Source organism: Contarinia nasturtii, unplaced genomic scaffold (assembly GCF_009176525.2).
Source record: "Contarinia nasturtii isolate CC-2019 unplaced genomic scaffold, AAFC_CNas_1.1 Cnas_scaffold_414, whole genome shotgun sequence".
Taxonomy (NCBI): domain Eukaryota; kingdom Metazoa; phylum Arthropoda; class Insecta; order Diptera; family Cecidomyiidae; genus Contarinia; species Contarinia nasturtii.
Genome location: NW_022197768.1, coordinates 301,705 through 328,890, shown reverse-complemented (window position 1 = coordinate 328,890; position 27,186 = coordinate 301,705). Strand labels below are relative to the sequence as shown.

At 32.9% G+C, this 27,186-nt stretch overlaps 1 protein-coding gene across 10 annotated transcripts in view; it reads right to left on the bottom strand.

Annotated features, from left to right (window-relative positions):
* LOC116338827 (hepatic leukemia factor) overlaps nucleotides 1–26,087 on the bottom strand; it is a 52,981-nt gene extending 26,894 nt beyond the window's left edge. For 2 of the 10 annotated variants that reach the window (XM_031764334.1, XM_031764336.1), the window contains exon 1: nucleotides 16,539–18,879. In XM_031764334.1, coding sequence (XP_031620194.1) covers nucleotides 16,539–16,659 — 121 coding nt within the window. In that variant the 5' untranslated portion in view covers nucleotides 16,660–18,879. Of the gene's footprint in view, nucleotides 1–65; nucleotides 202–16,538; nucleotides 18,881–22,171; nucleotides 22,282–25,934 lie in introns of those variants that run through there. The other 8 variants (XM_031764332.1, XM_031764333.1, XM_031764331.1 and 5 more) reach the window with 8 other exon arrangements.
* Between the last annotated feature and the right edge of the window lie 1,099 nt (nucleotides 26,088–27,186).

Genomic DNA, 27,186 nt, shown 5'->3' with positions numbered 1-27,186 from the left:
GTTCCATAGGTATTTTTCAATTTTGAATAAAATGTCACACTGTTTTTTTTTTCGTCGCCTCCTACCGTCTTTCGGTCTTTTCTTTCGTTTCCAATTTTCAGCGATTCAAATTGTTTGTCTTTTTTAATGAGATATCTTTTATCGATTTACAATAATTATATTGTTCAGCGTAGCGCTTTTTTGCGAACGCTTTAAAAATGTTATTGTGAAAATGGTTTGGTTAAAAAGCGTCGATTTAGTAACTGTAATCACAATTTTTGGCATTTTTTACACTTTCTTTTATTAAACACTCTTTCCGAAATTCGAAAAATAATTGAATGTAATGATTTTAATAAACTTAAGTGAAATTAGTTTTTTATTTTCTTGAGCTGGCTCTGATTATATTTAAAATATCAAGAAATTCTAATATTAAATCAAGAAATTCTCCCGGCATAAAGATCAATTGAATTCATGTGAAATGTACGATAAAGTTCCATTTAAGAAAACGGTCAATTTTCACAGCGAATTTTTTTTCACATACAACGTGTTAATTAGACACCGATTTTGTTCTGAAAATTCTTTTTTTATTTTGCACAAGTAAATCACTAATATTTTATACTGAATTTATTTGAAAAAAAAAGGATATAATTTTTTATTTATCAGTAATGCATTTGCCGATTTGCATATACAATAATATATATAAAACAGAATAGAGTGCTCAGATTGTGGTGTACGATGATAAAACGTCTGTCTTGGACGAATTAAAATGGTAAAGTGCTGAGAGAATTGCCAGTTCAGTACTATGGCACCTTAAAATGTGGATGATAAACTGTTGTTTATTGGATCTAATCTAATGTTTGTGTAGTTGAGCTTGAGATTACTTCTCTTCTTTTCCCTTTTGGATTCGTTGTACTTTTCTTTCGTTTGTAAAATCATTCTCTTTCATTTTCTTTTTTTAATGAAATGCCGCGCGTGAGCTTGTTCTTCAGGCAAACTTCTCCATAAAAACAATATATGCGGCGACAAAGAAAGCACATTCGTATAATGTAATTCAATTTTTCTACCTTGGGCTTCATAAGCGATACAGAAACGATATTGACATCGGTACATCGGTAAATGTGCCATTTAATACATTCGCATTTTGGGGGTGGAGTTTAAGTCACGAGGATTGCGCTTGTGAGCCGTTTGTCATTTTATGCATAACAAACGAGCTGAATATAGATTTAATTGTATTGAATCTCACGTGGAAATTCATGTGTTGCACCATTATTTATTTATAACTATCCCCTAAACGTGGTGACACACCAAAAACGAGCGTGAGAATGAGAAAAAGCTATGAATTACAGTCAACGAGAAAGAATCGAAAACAATGGTAATCGAATCGAAATCAAAGTTGGAACTGGAGTTGAAGCCAATTCAAACAACAACCGGTAAGTGGAAACAATTGAATTTTCTGACATGTTGCTCCAAAACGGTTGCTCCAGAAAATACGCATAACAATTAAATTTTAAACAAGAAAATGGATACCAGGAAACAGTTTCATTGCTTCAGTGATGATTTTATATTTTGAATTTTTAACAAACACGTCATATAGCATTCGACGTTTTAATTTATTTATTTTTTTGAATGGAAATTAGAATAGTGTTAACAACATTGTTGCATTTTAAAAGACTATTAATTCTCCAAATATTTATAATTAAATTGTGTATAAATAATTAAAATTAATAATATTTATGTGGAATTGGTGATATTGAATAAGAGATACAATCAAATGGCGTGAAACATCCATTTCGTCAATCAGGTTATATTTGATTCAAAACGACAGCCAATTTGCATCCCCGTTGCACTCGTGGCTTTCGATGTGGCACTTGATACTAGAAGAAGTGTGGTTACGATGTTACATTACAATATAAACATTCATCAACAACTAATCAGCAGCTGCTTATCATCCAGTTCCGACCAATATCTCATTTATTAAATATGGTTTTAATAGTTGACTATAAATTTACGCTCATTAGATAGAACTAACAACATCCAGAACCAAATGTAAGAATTTTGTATCAACAAACGACCAAAGCACAATTTCCACGAATACATTTGAATTAACAATTGCAATTCTGTGTGTACTTTCTGGATGTCACGTTTTTTGGCCACGTGCATTAAGCATTTTTTCCATGCAGGCACATGTTTTTCATGTGAGCATTAGATGATCTGAGTACCGTTGAACGATTTAGAAAGAGACAGTCGTATCGGAGCATGCGTACTTAAGTGAAATGTATTCGTCATTTGATACAAACAAACACTTCATATATTCGCTATATTTTATCATATACAGTTTCTCTTCGGCATTCACAATTCGGTACGATCAATTTATGGTACATTGTATTTACTTCCAAACAACGAAAAAAAATCTTCATGTATATTTTGATTGTTCGGGTTATTTTTAAAAACATCTAAAGGACAAAAATAAAGCATCAATTATTTCAGATATTTCATTCATGGCATTGTATTACATTGATAATATTTTCAATTTTATATTTACTACTAATTTTAACTGGTTTACGTAAATCAATTTTTATAAAAACAATTCATATTTCATAGTGAAAAAAGAGAAGGAAAAAATCACGTCTAAATATAGGCGTTTTAAGTCCAAAGTTTATTTTAAACTTGAATAATAGCAAAGCGTCCGATACATATTTCTCTCTCTCTCCCTTCTTCAAGCATAACACATTGCTCGCTTCTATCATTTTGGCCAGTTGTTTTGTGCGGCAAGTGTATACATTTTTTTTTTGTTCGAAAGATATATACAGTGCCGTCAGAAAATTTGAGACCAAGCTCATTTTTTTCATACAATTTCAAATAGCTAGACCCAAATTTTTGTACACTTATTATTTTACTTACGGAGAGTAAACTAGTGAAGTATTACCAAAAAATATCTACGCGTTTAAAATGTATCCGAGGTTTGCACTTTCAAGTGTGAAAAATGACACATTTTGTATGAAAAATAATCCTTTTTCACTCTTGAAAGTGCAAACACGGATATTTTTTGGTAAAACTTCACTAGTTTACTCTCCGTAAATAGAACAATAAGTGTGCAAAAAATTATGAGTCTAGCTCATCAAAGATCTTTCTGAAATATATTAAATATTGCTCCAAAAAATCGTCAATTTGTATGAAATTGTATGACATTTTTTTGCTTGGTGTCAAACTTTCTGACGGCACTATATATACATATATACAATATTTGTCGTCAGATACCACTTTGCGAATATATTCACAACAGTAAACAGTAACAACCGAAGCGTCCCCAATTTATGACGTCGTTGTTTGGCGACGATAAATTGTAAAAAATGTCAAAATATGTTAATATAATACTAGTATAGGCAAGTCAAATTTGAAATTACCAAAAATCAGCAACGATCACGAAAAAAATTATAGAAAAAAAACATTTCCGAATATTGTTTTTCTGAATTTTTACGCCAACATATATCATTATTTTGTGGATGTGTGATCTGGTTTTTTTCGCTTACCGTTCATTTCTCAAAATCACTTAATTAAGACAAATACATTTATTTTAAACAGCATTGCTTCATTTAATTAGCTGAATAGAAATTTATAAAAATATTCTCATCCGAATGCGTTTCGATGAGATTTGTGCAGAGCAAAGTGACAGAAACAAAAGTGAAAACCAATGAATACGGGACGTGCGTCATTGTTCTATTCAAAACGATAGCAACAAACCAATTCAACCGGCCACAACTGATTTATCTCATTTGGCACATCCATTGTGCAGTTTTTTTTGTTCTCTTTCCTCATAAATTTACATGTTATACAAAAAAGGAATCAAACGGTGTATAGTGCTATTATATGAATCTAATTTGTTGAATATTTCTTGCTTTAAACTTGCTTATGAGAAAAGAGAAGCATTCATAGTGTCAGTGTTTTCATATTTTCACTGCATTGCGGCTAAATCAAGTGAATCAGAATGAAAATATTTTCGATGAAAAATTTCACACTATTTGTCAGACAATTTGTTGAGTCGGCATTTTAAGTTGTATGTAGACGAAACACAAACGTTGTTTACGCGCTTTGATTTCACCGAATGTAATTGAAAACGAACAACAACAATAATTAAGCAAAAACAAAAGAGAATTGGGTATTTATATAGGGGATAGAAAAAATCACATTGTCCTTAAATCGTCATTTACCGATTGATTTGATAGTAAGAATAAAGTGTAAACGAAAGTGCCATTGCAAATGGAAAAATTTCAAAATGCGAATAACGGCACAAAAACCAAAATTGATAAAATGCTTCAATCAGAGATCAAGAGGCTCATGTGCTGTAATTCTCTTTCTCTAAAACTCATTTGGAGCACGCAAAAGCCATGCAAAAACTGATCACACCACTGATCTCATTCACACTAATCATCGTCCATCGTTAAGATACTATATCAATTTTCGGCATACGTTCGATTTTTTGTCAAGCCGTTTTTTTTTCTTACGCTTTTTTGTGATATGAAACTGCTTCGAACTGACAATGAAGTGTGTGTGTGTCTAATCAAATTTAAAGTAACAACAAAAAAACGAATTGGAATAAATCTTGCATTGCACCATCAATTTAATCTCCAATTTTCATTTTGTTTACGCTTAGAGTAAACTCTATCTCATTGAGGAAACGCTTACCAGAAAAGACAGCAAACAAGATGTGTCAAATGATCAAGGTTGAGATCCATACACTTTTATGACGACAACAAAAAAAACCAACAACAACAACAACAGATCAAACAGAATCTGACCGAGTGAAAAGTCATTCGAGTTTCGAATTGATTAGAACCATAACATTGTATCAAAGCGAGATTTCGTTGTGTTCATATGATTAGAAGGAAAGCACTTCTCCCCGTTCAGTATACACGCTATTTGCCCTGTACTATCATCAACTTAGAAAATGTGTGTCAGCTAAATATACATGACATCAACATACGCGTCAACGCCAATCTCATTATCAATTGAAGGGCTGAGAAATTTTACATTAGGACACATAATCCAAAAGCGTATTGCACAAGGGCATTTAGAAATTTGACGCTTTCGTTCTTTTTTCCTCTTTCTCTCTCTTCATCTGCTTCTTCTTATTTACTCTCACTATCGAAATTTGCCTCAAATGAGATTTTGTTGCGTTCATATTCGCCCGTTCTTATTCTCGTTTTATTTCTCATTTTTGCACAAAGTCAAATATTAAAAATAACCAACTATGACGGAATGGGTAGCGCCTTTTATTTGTTTATATTTTGAATGGAATGTGTGTAGTATCCCTTGTGAAAAATGTTTAACTGACAGTTCGTCGAGTATTTTCGAATAACAAATAGCTTCGTGTTAATCACATAGTTGATTTCTTTTTCTCACAGGGAATTTTTTTTTATTGATGCTTTATACCTTTGCTAAAATCACTCGTCTTCAAAAAGCGTATTTTCTATTCTAAAATTTGCCATTGATTGTGATTATTACTTTGCATTCTAACCGAAATAAAAACTTATTATGCTTTTATAAATGTTTCAATTCGCTTCCGCACCATACTGTTTTTCAAATTATAAACATATCAAAAAACGAAACCACTTGAATATTTCATATAAAACGTAATCAGTAAACACCTACGGCAACCTCGGAATGACATTTATTATGTTTTATTGTTGTATTCTTTTCAAAATTTGAGGCGAACACGATTTTCGATAATACATTTTGAATTTTCTACGTTCAACATGCATGTGATGTGTGTTCGTAATATTTGCACCACCTTCGAAATTGATTCCGATCTGAATTCTCTGTGTGACAGACGATTGTGGGATTCAAAATATCCAAAGCATATCATTTCAAATGAGATGAAAAGCAGCAATGCCACAGATTTAACCGCGTTAAAGAGTGAACAACGCAAACGAGAACATCAAAAAGTGGCTTTTAATCCATTGGAGCACGATTTTAATCCTTCTAATTAATTTATTAATGTTTTTTTTTTCTAAATTCGCATCGAAAACGTCACGTTGAACTAAAAATACATTTAATTTATGCGATACATATATGTGTTTTTGGTGTTTCAAATGTTTTGATTTTAATTCGCAAACACGTGCTTTATTGGTAAAAGCAACAATATAAAATTTGAGTCGCCAATGATTATTCTTCCATTTTCTCATAAATAATTTATGATAGTTTGCATCCGTCAAAAAGCATTTCGAATTTATATTACACTCTCGATGTATTGTTCAAAATTCTACTTGCGGTGTATGTGTGTGTGTGTGTAAGCGCGATTCTGTATTTAATGGTATCCAGTTTTTGCCAGCAAAATCGCTTGTGAAATGTTTTGATCAGGTTTGTTCGTTATGATGTGCGAAATCCGAAGCGATTAAAATTAGCTTATTTATTTCAGTAATTTGTTTGAATAAACTGTTGCTTATGAAATAAATTGATTTAGCTGACAAACGTTTTGTTCGTCTCACGATAACACACATCACGTTTCAAATGCAATGTAAGCGTGATGGTTCGGCTCGGATTTGATGATTGCTATATTGCTTTCAATCTCTCTTTCTCTTTCGCTTGCTTTGTTCACTTATACTCGATTTGTATCGTTTTTTGAATTTTAATAATGTGACGATTCTTCTCGCAACAAACAATTGATTACTTTTACATGTGCACGCGTTAAAATGAGATGCGAACGAATACCTGGTTTCAATTAATTTCAAGAAAAAGATTCAATTAATTCAAAGGTCTATATATTTTAAGCGTTATCATTGCAATGGATAGTATCCGCTTCATTACATTGCCGGCAATGACGACTAATTACGTATCTAGTATCCCATAGTTTTGACGCATACCGACCACACAATACTTTATGCTTACAATATGCAAGAAATCTATTCTCAAATATCATTTTCAATTGGGAGCATCCGTCTTGAAATGTTGTTTTTGCCTCTTGGTTATGCACAGTCAACGTGCTTAGACGATTCGAATATATGTGGTGAAGTATATGATATCAAGATTTATGCGGAAATTACTGGTAGACACTTTTAATACGAAATCGACATTTTATGCTATCCAAAACAATATATCTGGTATATTAAGATGTACATTGTTGTTCATGGTTTGTTTCAGATATATCTGGCCCTAATCTAGAGCATATTTGAATTCATTTGATTATTTTTTTAAAAACTAAAATGCATTTTTTCTTTGTCACGTGAAAAGTTTCATAAGAATAATTCCTTATTTTGAATGAAGAGAGTCAATGCATTTTCTTAGTTTTTGGTAATTAAAAATACACAGCCAATACGGTAAGACTATTTGCTTTGGTTTTAATGTGATATGACATAAGGTAGTACAATTGGCTGATAAGATAAAAAAAAACCGATGATGAAAACACGGACAGTGAACAAAATACATATAGATTACGTTTTACGCGTAAAAGTCATAAATTAACATTAAACTCTTCACGCCAAAAGTGGATCAAGTGTCTAAACAAAACGATGACAAAAAAAGGCTTCAGGGCACCAAAATACTTTTTTCTTTGCCACAAAAGAGAATCGAAGATTAAAGAGTGTAAACACTTTCGATGTGCACATACATAGCCATTTATCAGCTTTTACGTAGACTAAATAGCTCTCCGTTTTTTTTTTTTCAAGCAATTGTATACCCGGAATTTTCTGGCAACGAACAAAACCTGCTGATATGTTGAACATTTCATATTCGAAAAAAATCAAATGTAGAGAAAAAAAATTGTGTAGTGATTGCATGATGATAACAAGTGATCGCTGAAAATATATTGATCACGTTGAGACTGTGTCTCAAAATGACGATAATTGAATTTCAGAGAGTACGAACAACAACGACAACAACAAAAATCCGTGCGCATTTCTCTTTCAATACTTTTGTGTGTAGCTGGTGTTGATTGCTATTCGTTTAAATGCTTTATAATCATCTGAATTCTAAGCGTTTTTAAATGTTTCGTGAGATCAATCATACCGAACGGAGTATAGAAAATTGACATTTTGGCATCGGGAAGGACAACTTCCGTCCGCGTGCTTCGAGCAACAAACAAACCTCTCTCAACACAATATTTTGACATCGATTTGCTGTGCACATGAAAACAAAGAGAAACGTGTTTTCGCTTGTGAATCGCTTTCAGTGCGCAACACATTTTCAAAAAATATTCCATTGGGATTTACAGTGACTGTGTAATAATCGTACAATGTGACCAAATCTTTGAATATTTCATTCACGCACACGTTTATCAACACGATCCCTTAACAAATAAAAGAGAAAATTTACAGCATGACGACGACTGTCTGCTATATTTGATGTTGTCGTTAGATTTTTATTTAAAAAATATTTTGTTAGTCTTTTTTTTTGCCCTACAGCCCTTCAATTATAAGAGTAATCATGGCACATTGTTCACGTTTATTACCGTGTCATGTGAACCATTGAACATTGCCAAAAAAAAAAGTGTGCTTTGAAAAGTGTTCACTTTTCGAAAACCGATAAAAAATACCACCAAAGCATATCGTCGAATAAATATAATGAAATAAATAAATAACAAAAAAGAAAGAGAGCAATGAATATCAGCGAGAAAGAACTTCGAACAAATAAATGGAATAGGGCCAACATTACATAGAGATGAAAGCTGGGATTTTGTTGCTGAGCACAAAAATACATGGGTGAGGGACTTTTCAAGTTGGCTACTGAATAATCTGTGGGCCTTGGTCTATTGATTTAACAATACAACACGTGTAAAGTGCTGCTACCAATTGGACATAGAGCACCTTTTAACTCCAAATATTCGCCTTTTATTTAGTTGAATATGGTTCTCTATTTATCCAGTGCGTCATACTGTCGTAGTACAGCATCGCTTCAACATACACAAATTTTTTGTGAAAATATATGGATAAGTCTAAAATAATATTATACATTCAAAATCAAAGCACACATACGAGCAGAGCACTGAGAGAGAGAGAGAGAGAGAGTGAGGTAGAGCACGAAAGCAATGCAGCAAAAAATCAAATGAAACGAAAAAAGTACTGAAAAATTCTCACATTAGCTTTTGAAATATGTGTGAATATTGAATGTTTCGTTCGTAAGTCATAATAATAAAATTGTAGAAGAAGGAAAAAACCAAACACGAACGCGTGAAAGAGATGGTTATTTTGGCGTGCAAATATACACTATCACAGTACTGCATAAGAGCAGCCACCAAAAACGCGATAAATTGCATCCATACAAATGTATCGTCATAGCGAACTGAACTCAAACCATCGAATAATTTTGTTTTTACGAACAGTGTGCACCAACGAGTCGAATATGCTCAAAGAAATAACAAGCAACTACTGCAGCCGCACAATAATTTCAACTCATTCTCATGCAAATTATAGCGAAATCGACTCTAATAGAAAAATATATATCTCGATTAAAAACATTTGCATTTTGATTTTAATGCCGTTGTGTTGGATCAACACCACCAGTGCAACCAAATCAAAAAGAGACGAGAATCAATTTTCTGTTCACACATTCATGCTCAGTTAATTGCTGACTTATTATTTTCTTTTATGGAGAAAAAAAAATCGGGAAAATGTTCTACAATAAAAACGTACAGGTAGCGACTATATAACAAACAATCAATGGAAATTGATTGCATATATAGCAATAAATTTTGAATGTAGTTCGAATTACAAAATATTACGACAAGAAATTGACGAACCACATGACATTATCATACCCAATTGTATAGAATACGAGCAATGCGTGCTCGTAGAAAGAGAGATTGCGAACGTACACACAAATGATGAGAGATAGACACAAACATGTGAAATGGAATTCTTTCGTCATCGAAAATTCAACGTTTGTATGTTTGGAGTCATGTGACAAAACTATAGCGAGACCAAAATAAAAGTACGCGACTATAGATCACCACACGTTTGTCGACGCACGTCTGTAAGTTATAGAGTCCGCCAACTATTAAAAAAAAAAAAAATAATAATAACGCACAACTTCACATGATACTTATGATCGTTTGAAGGCAAAAATGAACAGCAAATACAGACAAGCAACGAATCGCAATAACAAAAATCCGAATATAATTTATGGTTGCTTTGGTATTTTAGATGCGTGTTTTCAACGCACACCGTCATTCGTAATTGTTCCATTTTTATCTTTGTGAGTCAAAATAAAGAAAAAAACAAAACAAAACCAATCAATGGTTTTTCACTTTTTCTGTACACCAATACATACATGATCATTTTTATTGCATGCCATTTTGAATATGCAAATGTTTATAGACGACTGCCCCAACGATCTTAAATTTGCCGTCTTCTATTCTGTATTTTTTTTTTTTTTGAGTTTGCTCTTCTGAACTAAAAATAAATTGGATATTATTTCGCATAAGTATTTCATGTACAATGAAATAAAATCGTCAAAAGATAATTAAGCGATTTATTTTCTCGGAGAAGTCCAAAGTAACCACAGCGAATTCGGTCGAAAATTCGCAATAAACGAAAACATTAAGCGAAAACATAAAAATCATATGCGATATGCTCTCTAGCGTCGTTTATATCTTGTGTGATTCATTTCAAATGCATTTTGAGGGTTATTCGGCACATAAATCTGCTTTTGTCGCACGCGCGCTTACAAAACTAATAAAAGCTGCATCGACAAATACACAAAGGCTTCATTTTTATTGAATGCAATTGTTGCTCATTATTCGGTCATATCATTTGCATTTTATGTGAAATCTGTTTGGCGGTAGCCACAACAAGAACCTACTACATTTCTTCTTCTTTCGGACTTTTTTTTTCGTCAGAAATTGTAAATGCCATAGATATTGGGAGAGCGCATGTTCAATAATTGTCATTAAATCATCCGCAATATTTGAACGGCTTTGAAATAGTATTTTGCATTTATAAGTGCACTCCATACACAAGAGTATTCAATCCATTTTTTGATGGCAAAATAAAACTTTTAACGATTTTTTTTTTCGTATTTGAAATATTCCATTCACACACAGCTCCATGGAAGTAAAATTTAAGGAAAATCATAAGCAAATTGAAAATGCCAAACGAAGAAAAAAAAACACATATACACACATGGCCAACAGAAAGCTGCAACACAATATTTTGATTGAAAAAAAATTGTTTCACTGTATTTGTTTGAAAATTGTGTGACGTCACAGATTATGCGCAAGTCAATTACAATTTTGGTCGCATTCATGCACTATGTATATAATACACTGAAACGTACGTTATACGTGGAAATAAACTCGGTGCAATTGTATGTGCTGATGTATACTTTGGCTTTATTGACGGCAATGCATTGCGGGGTGAACAAAGCAATCGCAATTGAGATAAGTGGCAAGAAATGACAAGTTCGAACATTTATTTTTCTATAAAGAAACAAAAATAGAGTGGAATCATAGAGCAAAACAGGGATGGCGAGAGAAGAAAATCTAGCAGCAAAGAAAAAGAAGCACGCTGACAAGCATCTACTAAGCGTCTCAATTGAATTTTATTGGGAACATTAGAGAGATGACTATCCAATAAAGGATTGGATGCGAGTGTGCGTTTTATATGGCATTTGTAATGCACACATGTATTTGATGCGGCATTAGAATGCAGCGTTCAAAAAATTTCACTGTCGTTTTAGTCATATGGTTTGCTCCTAACGCTGTCTTATCTCTTTTTTTTTAAAGCGCATTCAAATTACGATTCCTCTTACCTTTTTATTTTGTTTTGAAGTCTTTCTAATAAGACAACGAAACGCTCGAAAAAGTCTCTTTCTCTCTCTATCTCATATGCATACGTTTTAATATTCCCTTTTTGTTTCTTCTTTTTCGTCATTTCGTTGTTATTTTAAAGTTTAAAATGTTCCTCTATCCTACAATTTGAAAATTCTCAAAATCGTTGTGCTTTTTCATCTATGGGATACATCTTCGGTTTGTTGCTCATTGCTTTTCTCCTACTCGGTTTTCATAAATGTGAGTAAAAGTTGTGGTTTTTTTTTGATGAGAAAAAAAAAACACCAAAAACTCTGTGTTTTGTTTTTGACGTGTTTTTCTTCTAACAAACAGCTGCGTATTCATTCTTAATTCTAATTTTCTATCGCCTTTTCTCTCTGATCTTTTTCAGCATAAACTCATATGACATTCAAGTGATTTTCAAGCGACAGTGTGTAGCATCAAAAATCGTTTTCATATGTACCGGTATGTATTGATATAAATGCACATTTTCACGCGCGCTTCTTTTGTTTTGAGATGGTGTGTGCATTCCGATATTTCAACAGTTTCTTCTCTCGAATTTAAATAAATTTGATGATTGTTTAAATAAATTTGATAAATAGATAGTATCATTATGTTTGGTTAATGAAAGAGAGAATAAAGCTTATTACTTTCGAATCAATAGATACGTGAGCAGAGAGCGAGCCCTCAGAGGTTGACCCAATTTGTGCCTACCACCCGCCATGACTCATCGAATGAAAGAAAAACAACAAGACATTCTTTTTTTACCAATTTAAAGATATCAAAAGTACATTGCACTAGTGCCAAGTCAACTGCCTTTGGTAATGTCAATCTTATTTTTTGTTTGCTCATGCTGGTCAATTTTTGGCAGAAATGTGAAAGTATCGAATGGACACACAATGTTTGCGCCGTTTCGGGATCGTTTCCTTTTTTTGGTTGTCGAAGTGTTCAACAATGTTTGGCCGACAACGCCACAACTAAAAATAACCCCGCTCTATTACTATCTTTCAGTTCGGCCCCATCGATATTCTGAAACGTCAGTTCGGCCTAAAAAACATTTTACGCTGGTGTTCTCTTTTTTTTTTTGTTCACTTCATTGGTACATTTAAATTTGAAATGAAGAAAACACAATAGTCGAAAAGCTGTACAATTTGCAGTGCACATTATAGAGAATACAAGGAGAATATGAAGGCGGCATGGCGCACGTCGTTCAGATAATCGATCAACATATGCATGAAATAACATACGTGTCGTTGCTTTTAGTGATGGGAAAAATAAAGAAAGAACATTACATACATTTTAAAATGATATTTTCCTAATTGGTTAAATGAGTAAATGATGCGAGAGCCAACTAACCAAGAATAAAAGTCGGAAAGAGTAGAAAATCGGAATAATCATCACAACGACAAACTTGTATGTGTGACTTTTCATCAACGAAATTTCGAAGTGACATTCAACAAGACGAGAAAAAAAATGGCATAAACATTAAATGTCAAAGGGGTATTGTTCTTCAATTGCTCAAAAGACGTTGGTTTTCCCAATATGAATGTAAATTGATGGACAATAATAGTGACGACATTGTTTTCTGTTCTACTACATTATTTACAAATAAAAGGTCACAGCTGTTGAATTAAAATAGAAATCAAATCGATAAGTTCGAAATGAATGACATTTTATTAGATACGATGAGATATCGAGTAAAAAAATTGTGTTTTGATTATAAACGATTGTAGGACGGAAGCATTTTTAACAAGACACCGCCAAAAGATTTACATTTTGTGCTACCGTCGAAGGTCGACAACGGCTGACTTTGACTATCGAAATTCCACAGCGCGCCAAAACACACTCTTTATAAGCGTTATATACAGATTATTTTATTCGCGCATAGTTTTCTCTCTTCCTCTCTTTCTATCTCTTTCTCTATCTTATGTATATCTACAGTTTTGTGGTGAATCGTCAATATTCAGTCGGTATTTTTAGATCGCATGGTCTTTGACGGCTTTGTTCTGACCAAAGTGAAATCTCATCGAGTTTGCTATTTGCATCTTTTTTATCAGTATACATTCCGAAAGCTGTGCACTCGAACCGAAGCGAAAAAAGGCAAAAAAAATCAATCGTTCGGTTTGATGTGTCGAAATGTATTGATTTTGATTGTGACAATTATACAAATGCGAGCATTCGAACAAAGCCGATTTCAATTCAATTTCTTAATTATAAACAGAAATAATCATGCATTAACCTATTCTTTTGAATGCAATTAATTTGCATCGGGCATCAAAAGGGATACTGAGATACAAATAAATTGAAATCAATATAAGCGATGCGTGCGCGCGCGCGCGGTGTTCGGTACGGTCCCATCGTTACTGCACAATCTATAAAATATTCGAATAGTACCACGTACGATTTACCAGTTACAAATGCCAAAACCGTAAAATACACACATGATCAAAGCGATCAAAATCACACGCGTTTCGTCTCAACCATGTATACACAAACTTACACATAAACGTCATCATTTAATCCAACGTATATTTACATGTATATACCATGTAGCGTATGCGGTGCTAACATTCAACACAGTATTACATGACATTTACTCAATTCGATTCGTGTGATTGTATGTATGTACGCGTTCGTGCTGTCATATTTTTTTGTAAGCACTTTATATAGAGTGTCAAGCATCACATGCATGTGAACGCACACAAAGCAAATATCGAAAAAGTCACATGTCTTTTTTGACGACACTGAAAAAAAAGCTGTCATCAACTAAAAAATGTTGTATGAAAATAACGAGAAAATGCTTATATTTTTCGTTCAATGGTTTATTGTTTTCTCTATTGAATGTTTTGTTTTCTTTATCGTTTGGTGCCATTTTAATTTTTCGCCAATTTATAATGGTGCAGAGGTGATACAAAACCATGCTGAATATAATGTAAACATTAGAGAGAATGTCATCAATTTGCGTGCCGTTTCTTTTTTTTACAATTCATTGAAAGAGATAGAAGATCTCCTTGAAATTTGTCGGACGAACAATTGATAATATATTGGTGATCACTTTACAGAAGAGCATCAACAAATACCCCGAATCTATTTTCAGAAATTCTTTGATGGGCAACGATCATTTTCAAATGCATGTGTTTTGCTTTTGTCGAACTGTTCTTTTTTTTCGTCTTCTTATTCTGTGGTAAGCTGAAATTGAAACCATTCGCCGACCAGAAAGAAAAAAAATATGCTTTTTTCGTCTCTTTCCTACCTTTGTTTTAATGTTCAAAAATATTTCATATTTCTGTTGCCATCGAATACATTACTCGTCAGAGATCAAACTCTTTTTTCACAAGTCAAAGTCAATCAAAGTTGAGAGTCATCAATGTACTTCTAACTTTGGATACTGTAAGTATATATATTTTTGTGCGTCTGTCTTTTTGTTGTTTAGTATTTAGTTGTACAGTGTAATAGCGTGAAATTGCAAATACGAAATAAATATACTCGTTAAAATGTTGCTTTTGACATGCATTCATTATTTTTAACGATTGATTGAATGAAATCGAGCAAATGATGATGATGATAATTTACATATATATTATGTTATGTTGTATTTGATCAAAATGTCGCTGAAAAATATGACAAACTTTAAAAATCGTTGAAAATTAGATCAAGAATATGTAAGCTCGTGTCTCACATATCGAATATGTGAAACTTAAAGTCTCCTATACGTATCTGCTTAATTACTGTTTTGATTTGAGCGCTACACGATTTTTGTTGCTATTACACACTTTCTGTGGCGTTCTTCTGTGTGCACCCATGGAAAGATACTTGTATTGGGAATCATGTGCTGGACTAACTAACCAGTTGTATAGCAATTCACGTTAACTTGCTATCGTAGCCATTGATCTCTTACACCGAATGAAAATGAAGAGAAAAAAAAAATATCAATTTATTACAATCAACGCAGTGCTAATTTTTTTTCTTCTTTTCGAATTCAATAGATGTTTCGAAATGACCACCGAATGTGTGAGCATGAGCATTACATTTATCGTTTAAAATAACGCACACGTCATACAACGCAATGTGTAAAAAATGTATTGATAATAATAAAATCAAAATGACTTTGCTGCTGTACATACATTGCTCATTCACGATCATATATGAAATGACCAATAAACACAACGATAACAAAACCATTTGGTTGTCGATCAAAGTTACTACATCATATTACTAATTCTCGGTGATTGTAAACTGTTGAATGATCAAAAATAAAATATTTCCATTTTATGATTGAGAGGAATCAGTGTCAAATGAAAAAAAAAAGAGTACACACAATGCTATTGCGCATTGAAAATTTTCCTTCAAATAAAAAATGTGCGTAACATCAGTGATCACATGTATATAGTAGAAGAAAGAAAAAGAAGACTTGTATGGCGCTTCAAGACATCTAATCTATTTGTTTGCTTTTTATTCGTTCGGATCACAAGTAGCCAAAAAAATTTTCGTTGTCAATATACAGAAGAGAGATAAAACGACGGCCCCATTTTAAAATCGAAACGCTGCTAAATGATTATCACTATTAATTTTTATTCACGTGAAGAAAAGGCTCGCGGCAACAGCATCTTACTTTATATTTTAAGTGTTGTACCTTCATTTGATATCAAATTGATTGTCGATTTTAATTTTGATTGAGATCGAAAATTGCGTGGAAACGATATCGAAAAATAAATGAAACCAAAACTCGATCGAATTCCAAGATATACAGAACTATTGATTAGTAGTTTAGAAATTAAATGCACACTTTCTTGGTACTTACCATTTATACCGCTGATCAATGGATAATTGCTGTCACGGCCTCCAATTAAGTTTTTTAATCCAGATTCGATTAGAGTCGGCGATGATCGTTCTCTGTCACTCATTATTGAAAAGTCTTGCATTCACACTCACTCACGCACACGTTTTGTACTCTTGTTGTTGTTGTTGATGATGATGATGATGTTGTTGTTATTGTTATTATCAATTGGCGTGTTGTATTTTAGAAAGAATTCTTTTTCCCGAATTTTCAACTGATTCGATTTACTGAAAGTATAGCAGATATATGCGCCGTTTGAATGGCCAGTTCTTGTTTTGTCCTTCAAATGCTACACACTTGATTAATTAGAAATATCGTTTTGTTTATACTTTGCACTCTCTCCGTTATCAAATCATTGGAGATAGAGTTTTTTTTATTTGCTTCTATCCTCAATTCTTCTTCTTCTTTAACAATATGTGATGAAAATTGCAAACTTGATTTGTGTATTGAGTGAATTTAAAGATTAATTTAAGAACACTTTCGAAATTTGTTAAAATTAGGTTTTTCTTCTGTGGATTGTTCACTTGATATTTAAATTATGACGTTGATTCATCTGAATTATTCGAACATTGTTTGTTTTTGTTTAAATTTTGAAAAAACTAAAATAAAAAATAAACTAAAATGAATCGTACACGTTCTCACTTTGGCTCAATGACCATAAACCGATCGCGATCTCAACTCACTGTAAATCATTGGCATGTACTCATGTAAAATCATAATTCCCAAGTCTTTTTTCTCTGCCTCTCTGTTTCTCTTCGTTGAGTGAAAAATAACGAGTAACAAACAATCACAAAACGTTGATCAAATCAATTGAATACAATTGCTATATATTTTTTTTTTGGCGCGTTTTCTTTTCGACGGTAGGTCCAATTTGTTTTTATTTTCTCTTTTCGATGCACTTTTTTTTCCACAACAAGATCTATTTTTCTTCCTTTTTGGATCATAAAATAATTTCGATTTAAAAATTACTTATTCGCATTCACTTCTCAACGATTTATAAGATAGATATAGGTGTATATTCAACGAAACGAAAAAAAAATCAACTGAAAATAACTGAATATTTTTTTTTTTGATATTTACTATTGCTTATCCATTGCATTAACTTATTTTGGTTTGTCTTTGTTTTGTTTTAAATTTATGTTTATTCATTTAAATAAGGCCCAAATAGGCATACGAAGAAAATGAATGAATGGTTTCAATTTTCTAAGTGTTGTTGCTCTGGTTTTTATTGTGTTTGACTTCGAAAATCACATTCCCTCTGGATGCAGATGCATTGTTGTTTGGCCAATTATTACAATAGGCGATGAGCGTCGTAAATTTTGCTAATTGAGATTTGATATTATTGAGTTTGTATTTAAATTGCACGCAAATGTACGTTCTATTGCTTTAGTAGTGTAGTGTATGATGACAGTGATGCCGATGATTTGAAGTGGTGTTCAATTGATGTACTATTTTGCCCTTTGAATGGTTAACAGGTTGGCTAACGATACTGGTGATGTTCCGTTTCGTTGTCCAAAAACTGTGTGCGGGTCATTGAAGTGTTGCGATGTAGTCGATACACTGAATTATCTGTTCACCCTCTTTGATCATCACACGGAATCACTTGATATGCATAAAGAGATAGAAACAAACAAACAAAAAAAAACAACAAACAAACTATGATCAATTGTTTCGATCTCGTTGCAATCACTTTTTGGGTGACTGAGTCTATAGCACTGTTCGATTGAATTGACTAATTTGGTGTATTGGTGTTGTGTTCGTGTTTTAAAATTGAATTAATAAAAGACAAAAAAAAGTTATTCTTTTGGCCGATCGGTCAGTAATGGCAGTTCAAATGTCAATCAAAATGATGAAAACGCTTTGAGAAATGTCTTCGGTTTCCGTTTAAATCTCGTATCAATCCGATGCACGGAGGAACAGAACTAACGTTTTTCTCTCGCTTCGTTTGTGATAACCAATCAAAAACAATAAGCACCGCGATTTCACGTTTGTGTGCCAAATGCGATCTCGCCGATCAAGTGGCAGTTGTATCACATGTGGTTTTTTCCACTATATCCCTGTCTCTGTCTCTTTTACACCCTTACACTCGTTCTCTTTCTGCTGCTTCTCTCGATCCTCGCACAATTTCACTGTATGATCGTTTTGTTATTGAGCATTCGTGTCCTTTATCGTGAACAGAGTAGATCAACCACCAGAATATTATGTGGGATTTTTTTATGCACGAAAAATACACATTAAACGAAGTCTATAAAAATGAATATATATATATGTAACAAACGAATCGAAATTTTTCAACTTTTCCAAGCAGTTAAAGTTATAAAAAAAAGAGACGACGAAATGAATAATAAATGAAAATGAAAACAGTAAAGAAGCGAAACACTGCTTCGGACTATGTATATATACACGGAGAAGATTTTAGTACATTCAGTACACACCGTAATGTGTACTATGTAGAGTTCTTGAAACACAGAAAACCGAATTATAACTGGCGATACGTATGAGACGTGATATAAAAAGAACACTAATGCTGAGAGAGCATATACACGAAAATGACTTGACGCGCGCGCACATACACACACTGGCCGATTGTGTATTATACTGTGTGGTAGCGCGCGCGAATCGCATTGGCCCTTGCGCTCGTTTCTCGATACATATGCTAAAAATGAATATATATACATGCATAGAACACACTATTGACTATGATGAATTAAAGAAAAATGCTTTACAAGCCACACGAGAAAAAAAAACACACAGAAATAATATGACGACAACAACGACCGAAAAAATATTAAGTTAGGAAAGACAGAGCAAGAACGTGAATGACAGAGCAGCGCAAAAGAGATGAATAAAAACAAAAGCACACTGACGAAAATCGACAAATGTACACAACGTTTCTCTATATTTTTCGCTTGTTGTTGCTTTCGTTCATTCGTTTTCGGCTTAATTTCATTTGAATAGAGATACATATTGAACTTTTCAAACAGATGAATATTTACGGTGCGAATGCGGCGAATTTGGAATTTATCTGAGTGTGTGTGAGTTGGACTTTTCTCTCTATCGTTCATTCATTTTATTCTATTACTTCATGTGACCGTTTAAATCTGTGTGCGCACTTCGTTGTCCGTACACATGCATATTTGTATGATATTTTTTTTGTTTCTATTTTGATACAAATGTACATTTCAGATCTATGTATGTGCGCGCTCTCTATTCACAGCAGTCAAGCTCTTTCTAATCTATTTTAGAATGACTGATAGTACTGGTTGTTTCATGAATGTTAGAAAAATATTAATAAAACAATTACAATGAAATAAAAAAAAATATCACCTAAAGGCAAACCGAATATATCACAGAGTATTCAAAACGTCTTTCATTCACATGACTCTGTGTGGAAAGTCTTCGTTTAATTTCAAAATAAAAATTTATTTGTGTGTATGCAGTTCGAATGTGTACGCTCATGCTCATGTCTTTGAATTCAACAATGTGTGTATCAATCGACATGTCATGTGCTTGTATATACACAGATGATATGAACGACAAATTGCCGCATGCATACTTTTATATCATTCAATTCATTAATAGATACATGAAACATTTTTCTTATTTCGTTTTGTATGCTCTCTCTCTTTCTCTCTCTCGTTCTCTCATGAAAAATAAAAAACATCCACAAGCATGCAATCCATTCGAAAGACAAACATATTACATTCAACTGCGCTCAAAAACAACTGTACGAACGACGAAAAACTGTGTCTTCAACAAATCTAGTCAATCTCATTGATTCAAATCATTTATTATCTTGGTTTATCTGCGATAAACTTTGTGACTTGCTACTCATTGTAAAAAATGATAATGTCGTCACAGCGCAAAATGCTATAGCGTCAAGAGATTTTTGCATATTATCGATTCAAGATTTTGACCATATACCGTAACATGTACACGTTTTTGTGCGGAAAAGAAACACATTTAAATTCACAAATTTGTCGAACGAGTTCATAATATTCGCCATCATAAATTTAAAATGAACATGATATGTGACATGGCAAGAGAAATGAATACATTGACGAAAAAAAAGAACCAATTTTCTCTATGTTTTTTTTAACAAGTGTATCGTGTATTTTTTGCATGCACGAAATGGTAAAGTGTTTTTTGAAAATAATTTCCATTGAAACGAAGCGCGTTTTAAAAGCTATTGAGTTGTTGAATCGTGTATATACAAAAGGTTTGTGTCATTTTGTACCAAAATAGTCGACTATTCTCACTCTTCGAATCATTTCTAATGGGTATACGGAGGACAGAGAGAGAACTTTACAATTTAAATCATTTTTTGACCAATTGCATTTGGCAACATTTAAAATGGAAATAAAAACGATTTTGGTGCGAAAAAGCATTCGAATTTGGATTTGGTGGCGATTTAATTTTTGTTTAATGGTTGCTCTGCAATATAACTTATAGCCAGATAATGATGGGTGTCTTTCAGTGCAAGATAATCTTCTTGTTTTAAAGCGAAATAGTTTTTTTTTCGCACATGAAATCATGTGCCAATGCTGCCTTTAACAACATCGTCAAAATACTTGTGCATACACCGCATGTCACATGAATGCCGGATTCGACTACATGTTGTTGGTCGCGAGTGTATTATTACTATCTAATCTTACACACACACGCACACACAGTCTCGCTCACTTAGTTTCGTTCATTGTTTTTCTCAATTTATTCTTCGTACTACGGACACAAATTATTGGCGTTTTGGCTGGGACGCGTGTGTGTGTGTGTATGTGTGGATAAGAGAATACGAATGCAAGAGTGAAAGAGTAAAGACGAATTTATGATGATAACGCCAGGCGCAATAAACGATTCAACGATATATGTGTTGGTTTGAGTCTAACAACAATAATTGTAACGTATACTGAAATTCAACGATATTTATGAGAATGGGTTCATTGGTGTTTATATATAAATTTTTGAATACAGTTTACTCTCGCCATGATCATTTTTGATCGAGTAACGAAGTGGTTATATTGTATTCGATCAGTGTTTCATCATCGGCTGGGCTCTGTATTTATTTTATATTTTATTACACATTTACATTTGCACGGTCAAATCGATCAAACGGATTTAATGCGATAGAAAATAAATGAGAAGATAAATTTTTGATTTTCGGTTGTTCAAATGAGTAGAGATGAAGAAAAGCAACAAAATAAAAATAAGATGACGCGCGCAACAGCAACATATTTAAATTGTGCCGGATTTCAATATGTGAAACGTTTCGATTCGAGATACGAATTATAATAGTTTAGCTCATTTGTCAGTAAAATTGTATCAAATCATGATAACGAATTCGATTTCATATTCGAATGAAGCTAATTTTATTTGCATATTGAATTTTCAGTGATAACTATATGCTTTAAACATTTCATTTGAGCCACATTTATTTTTGTTTTTTTTTTTTTTTTCAATTATTTTTGGATGCGAACCAACAGGAGCAAAATGAATGTTGCTTTGCTCATCTGATCTTTTATTATTTTTATGCCTCATGTGCACACAATTTAATGTGTGTTCTGTTGTTTTTTGCTCTCTTTCTCTTTGCATCCCCCCACCTCACCGACTCTATCACTTTTTGTATACTTTTCTCGTTGTAAAATTGCTTCTGGTTTTTTCCGTCAATTTTTTTTTATTCGTTTACCACTCGCGTTGTTCGCTTTACACTTGCTCACTGTGTAACATATCAGTCTTTTCAGCTAATGAATGAAATTCATCTTGTTTATTCACATCCGAATGAATAAAATTATGAGCTAAATACACCGCATCTCTGTACACAAACAAACAAGCGAAAATCAACTCAGAACATTGAACGTTGGTTCTCATTGTACAGCATCGCTGAAGCAATAAATATTTGAATTTGTTGTATTCGTCTATTGCCTTTTATTGTTAGTGTTCATCGACAAAAACTGAAATAGCCGAACACGTTAAGTGTTTCAATAGAATCGGTACAACTGTCACACACGAAGAAAATTAAAAAAATACATAACACCAGCCCATAATTCATGTGATTCTTTCGTCTTTGATATATTCATATGAATGCACGCTGTCTGCAATGAATTCTATAATTTTTACGTATATTTTTGAAGACTAAATGATATTGACGCACAAAATCTTTTAATATCTGAAATGTGAATAGGATTCGACTGAGTCAAAGCGAATGAAAAAAGACACACACATATACACACACAATTAATGATTAAAACGAGATCTGGCAAAATGAAATTCAAGTCGATTAGTGTCATGTGATTGTCCCGAAAATTTCATTCACTTATTATGAACTTGATATTAATGTTGATATTTTATCCATTGAATAAACTGCAATTTAAGATGTTGTATACAGTTTTTGATTACAATTTTTCTTCGTTATCACTTGTCAGCTAATTTGAGCTTTCTATCTCTCTCTGTATTTCTCTGTGCAATGTGTACACTATGTACTTGGAAGGCATTGTCTTGCAGTTGAAGCCATTTAAATTAAGGCCGGTTATATATTGGAATCCATAGTTTCATTGTTAATTTACTTTTTATTTCGTTGTGTTTGTTTTCTTATTCAGCTGACATTTCTCATTATCACATGTAAATACATTGCTCGTTAGTATTGTGCTAAAATTTCAAACACGATTTTCCATGTGAATATTGACCAAATTCTATTTCAATTAAATTGTAATGCACCGATAATAATATTTTATGAGCAATATGCGTTTGAAACGTGCGAGATGAAAAAAATGAAAAAAAAGTGTGTAAATCAAAGGAACATGCGCGCATAAATTCAACAGCTGCCGAATGAGTGAACGAAAGATGCAGAATGATAAACTAAATCAGAAAGAAAACTATAAAATCCTAAAACTCGTTTAATTTAATTTCCGCGACAATAATATTTTTGTTCATGTTCCACCATTTGTTTTTCTCTCATTTTTTTCAACGTATCACTTTTTCTCTATTTGTCTTATGAATGCCATTGCCTACGAAATGAATTGATAGAAGACGTCAGCCACCGCCAAAAGACCACTACATTCATGGGGCTATAGTGTTACAATACATTTATATACAGAAAAAAAAGAATAAAATTGTGCACCCCATTAACCAACTACAGTCAGACGAATGGAATCGAGTGTGTATGTATATAAAATGCAAAATATTAAGAGGTTTCAAGTGAGATGGAACACATAGTACGGCACGGCACGGCACAGAGGGCATATAAATGGAAAATCGATTTAGTTTGCAATAGATTGTTAAAACTGTAATGCTTGCAAATCATCGTCATGTGCGAATCTATTCGGCGTATTTGACTCAAAGAAAATAGAGTAACAAAGTTCATTTTGAAATGGAAGTGGGTTTTTGTAAGTAAAAAAACCAAGCAGAAAATGAAGAAAAAGAAGAAGAAGAGAAAAAACGCATATTTTCTTTGTCGATCTTGTCAATGTGAACACATACTAAAACATTTGCAATGATTGCAACTATCTATATTTCGCCACAGCCATATTTACTTCCCCAGTTTTTATTTTCTATCCATTTTCTCTATAGTATGTTCGACGCACGTTTTTATTTGTCTTCATTTCGTTGTTATTGCGGCCGCCACTGCTGCTGTTACATTCGTTTTCTTGTGGTTTTTTTTTGCAATGTTCACCACTTTTTATATTGAGAACACATCGAACATACAACTTTGTGCAACGATGTACAAGTGTATGAAATACGATATGGATATTGTGACAACTGGAAATATGCACAGGCCCCAAGAAACTTTTTACCCGGCTCAAACAACTAAGGGATGGTGTACAATGCGACTTAGAGATTATTGCAGTAATTACCGTGTATTGAAGGTACCACTACAATTTCGTTACGATTCTTTCAAATGGATTTTTGTCCGTCGGAGAAAAAATTGATATACTAAATAATAACCGAACTAATTTTCTTATGAACGGTCATACACCGAAATCATAAATCTATACATATCACCATTATATATGTATTGAAAAAAATGCTAACATATCTATGCTCTTCGCTTCATATTATACCAAATTCTGAATAAAATATTGCATTTGAATATTAACTTTGGCACTCATGGGATTCTGTTCTTCTTCCCTTTTTTTTGTATGTGCTGAACTTTGAATCGGTGAAAATCGATTATTATTTCATGCAATAAATGGCGCACACAAAAAATACACATTTTCATGCAGTGACATGGGTGAAAAAAAAATTGGAAACAGCTATATGAGGAGCCATAGGTAATGTGTAAATGTGTATATCCAATCGTCTGTTGTTCGAAATTATCATTACATTAATGTAGCTGTATTTAATATGAATATATTGTTTAGTTGTGGACATGTTCGAAATGTTAATTTACGATGCGATGGCACACATTGTTTGTGTGTGAATTGTGCATTTACGGCCAGCAATCAACAAATCAGTGTCCGAATTGTGATTGGTTTCTATCGCAAATGTATCGACAGTCGAAAGCAAACAGAGAAAAACGAATAGAAACGCGGAAATACAAACATTTTCTGTGAAGAATAAAGTAGGGAAAAAGCGTAGAAATCTGTACTTTGATTCTGACTGCTTTCGACATACAGACACACATAAATGGCTCTCTGAACGATATCCACTGATTGCGACTATAGTATACATATGATGAAAACAAAAATGACGACGACGACGACGACGACGATAACGGTGACAAGAGAAGAGAAGAGCTATGCAGTAATCGGAAAATGCAAACAATGCGAATAAATTCGTCGCTGTTTGCGGGATACTTGTGAAAAATCGTTAGACGATGTTAAGAAATGTCTTTTCGTAGGTGTGTGTGATATTTATAGTTGGTTGACTTTCAACTGTTTCTCTTTTTTTTATTATTACTGTCATTCCGTTTTTCTTCGGTTTTTATTTATTAGATCGCACACTGGATCTTTGTTCTCCTAGTGTCCATTTAATTTATTCATTTTTTTTAACTTCATCATTTGGTTTTCAAGCGTCAAATTAAAATGCAGCCAAATTCCACGTCAACAACACCAATTTAACAAACGCAAAATTAAATAAAAAAAAAAACAAGAGAATTCAACAACATGGCAAAACTTGTAACTTTTATCACTAAACTCATTTATTTAGCTAAATTAGAGATAATTAATGAGAGATTTGGTAAATTCTTCCACCAAAATAGACAACGAATATGCATTTCATCGCTGGTATAATGAACTGTTGTTGAATTCAATTGATTTTTCCATAAACAATAATCGAATATGAAATCGAATCGTTGATTGTTGTCAACCGATTGTCATTCAAAAATTATTCCGACTAATGCCTCTTCTCTCTATTGATGACACTCACATTTTCCGAATGTAAACACTGTTTCTCTCTTCAATTCGATCTTTTGCTTTTTGTATTGGGTGTTAATCTTTGCCACTTATAATCTTCTTCTTTTTCTTCTTTAAACTAGTATTTATTTAATTAGTATTATTCTTTTTCTTTATTTTTTATTTTATTTTAATGAATTCAATTGTTGTTTTCTTTTAAATATAAATAACAATAAAAACTTTTCTTTTTGTAACGAATTATTCTAAAATATTTATACACTTTCTGTACAAGAATAGAAGAGACAACAACACACAACATAAATGGTATCAAATGGATTTTTCAACATTTTCGTGTTGTTATTTAGCCACACCGTTTCACCGAAAATATAGAACTTTGAATTTGTTGTTTTTCTTTTGTGATATTGTATTTTGTTTCTGTGTGTATTGCGCTAGTTTCGGAGAGCTTTTTTAGCGAAAGATCTGTGTATGTGTCTGGGTCGGTATGTTTGTATACAATTTTCTGCAGAGAGCTTACACCGCTGCGATATGGATGATATTGTATGTGGGTGGTTAAGAATGTGATTGTATTTGTATGTCAGCGAATGTATGGGTTTTCCTTATGGACGTTGCGGCAATACGACTCTCAGTTATAACTTCCTTTTCGGGGGTTAAAAAAAAGTCGTATTTTTTTCTTCTTTAGATTTTCTCTATTTACACATACACATACGAAGTCATCCATTTCCGATATTGGTACTGTGTCTCTTTTGTGTATCGTTGTTGTTAGTTTCATTTTTCACAATAGTTGGAAACTTCTTGAAATTTTCGCTTGTAAGCATGCATCTCATATGCTAAAATATCGATGTAAATATTATGTCGTGTATGTATGCTGCTGTACGTATACATGTGATTGTTTATTTTGTTTTGTTTGGAAAATTGGACAAACGGCAACAAAACCGTACCATACACCACTAACGTCATCATTACCATCCAACTGATGGCATCTTGTAAATGTAACAACACAAGCGCAGAAAGCATATTCCCCGCGAATGACAACAACAAATAACATTCATACGAAAACATAGATACGGTTCCAATTTGCGTGCATGCATTTTATTGCGACCCTCTGCGTCTTATTCGTCTTTTCTTTTTTTTCGGTTCGGCTCTATCTCTTTTTGTAGCTTTGCCATCAATTTTAAATGAATTTAATTGAAAAACCGACCAAACAATATACTCAAGTCAATGTTTTGTATTCGCTTCTTTTAAATTGTTTCATCAAATTTGTTGCT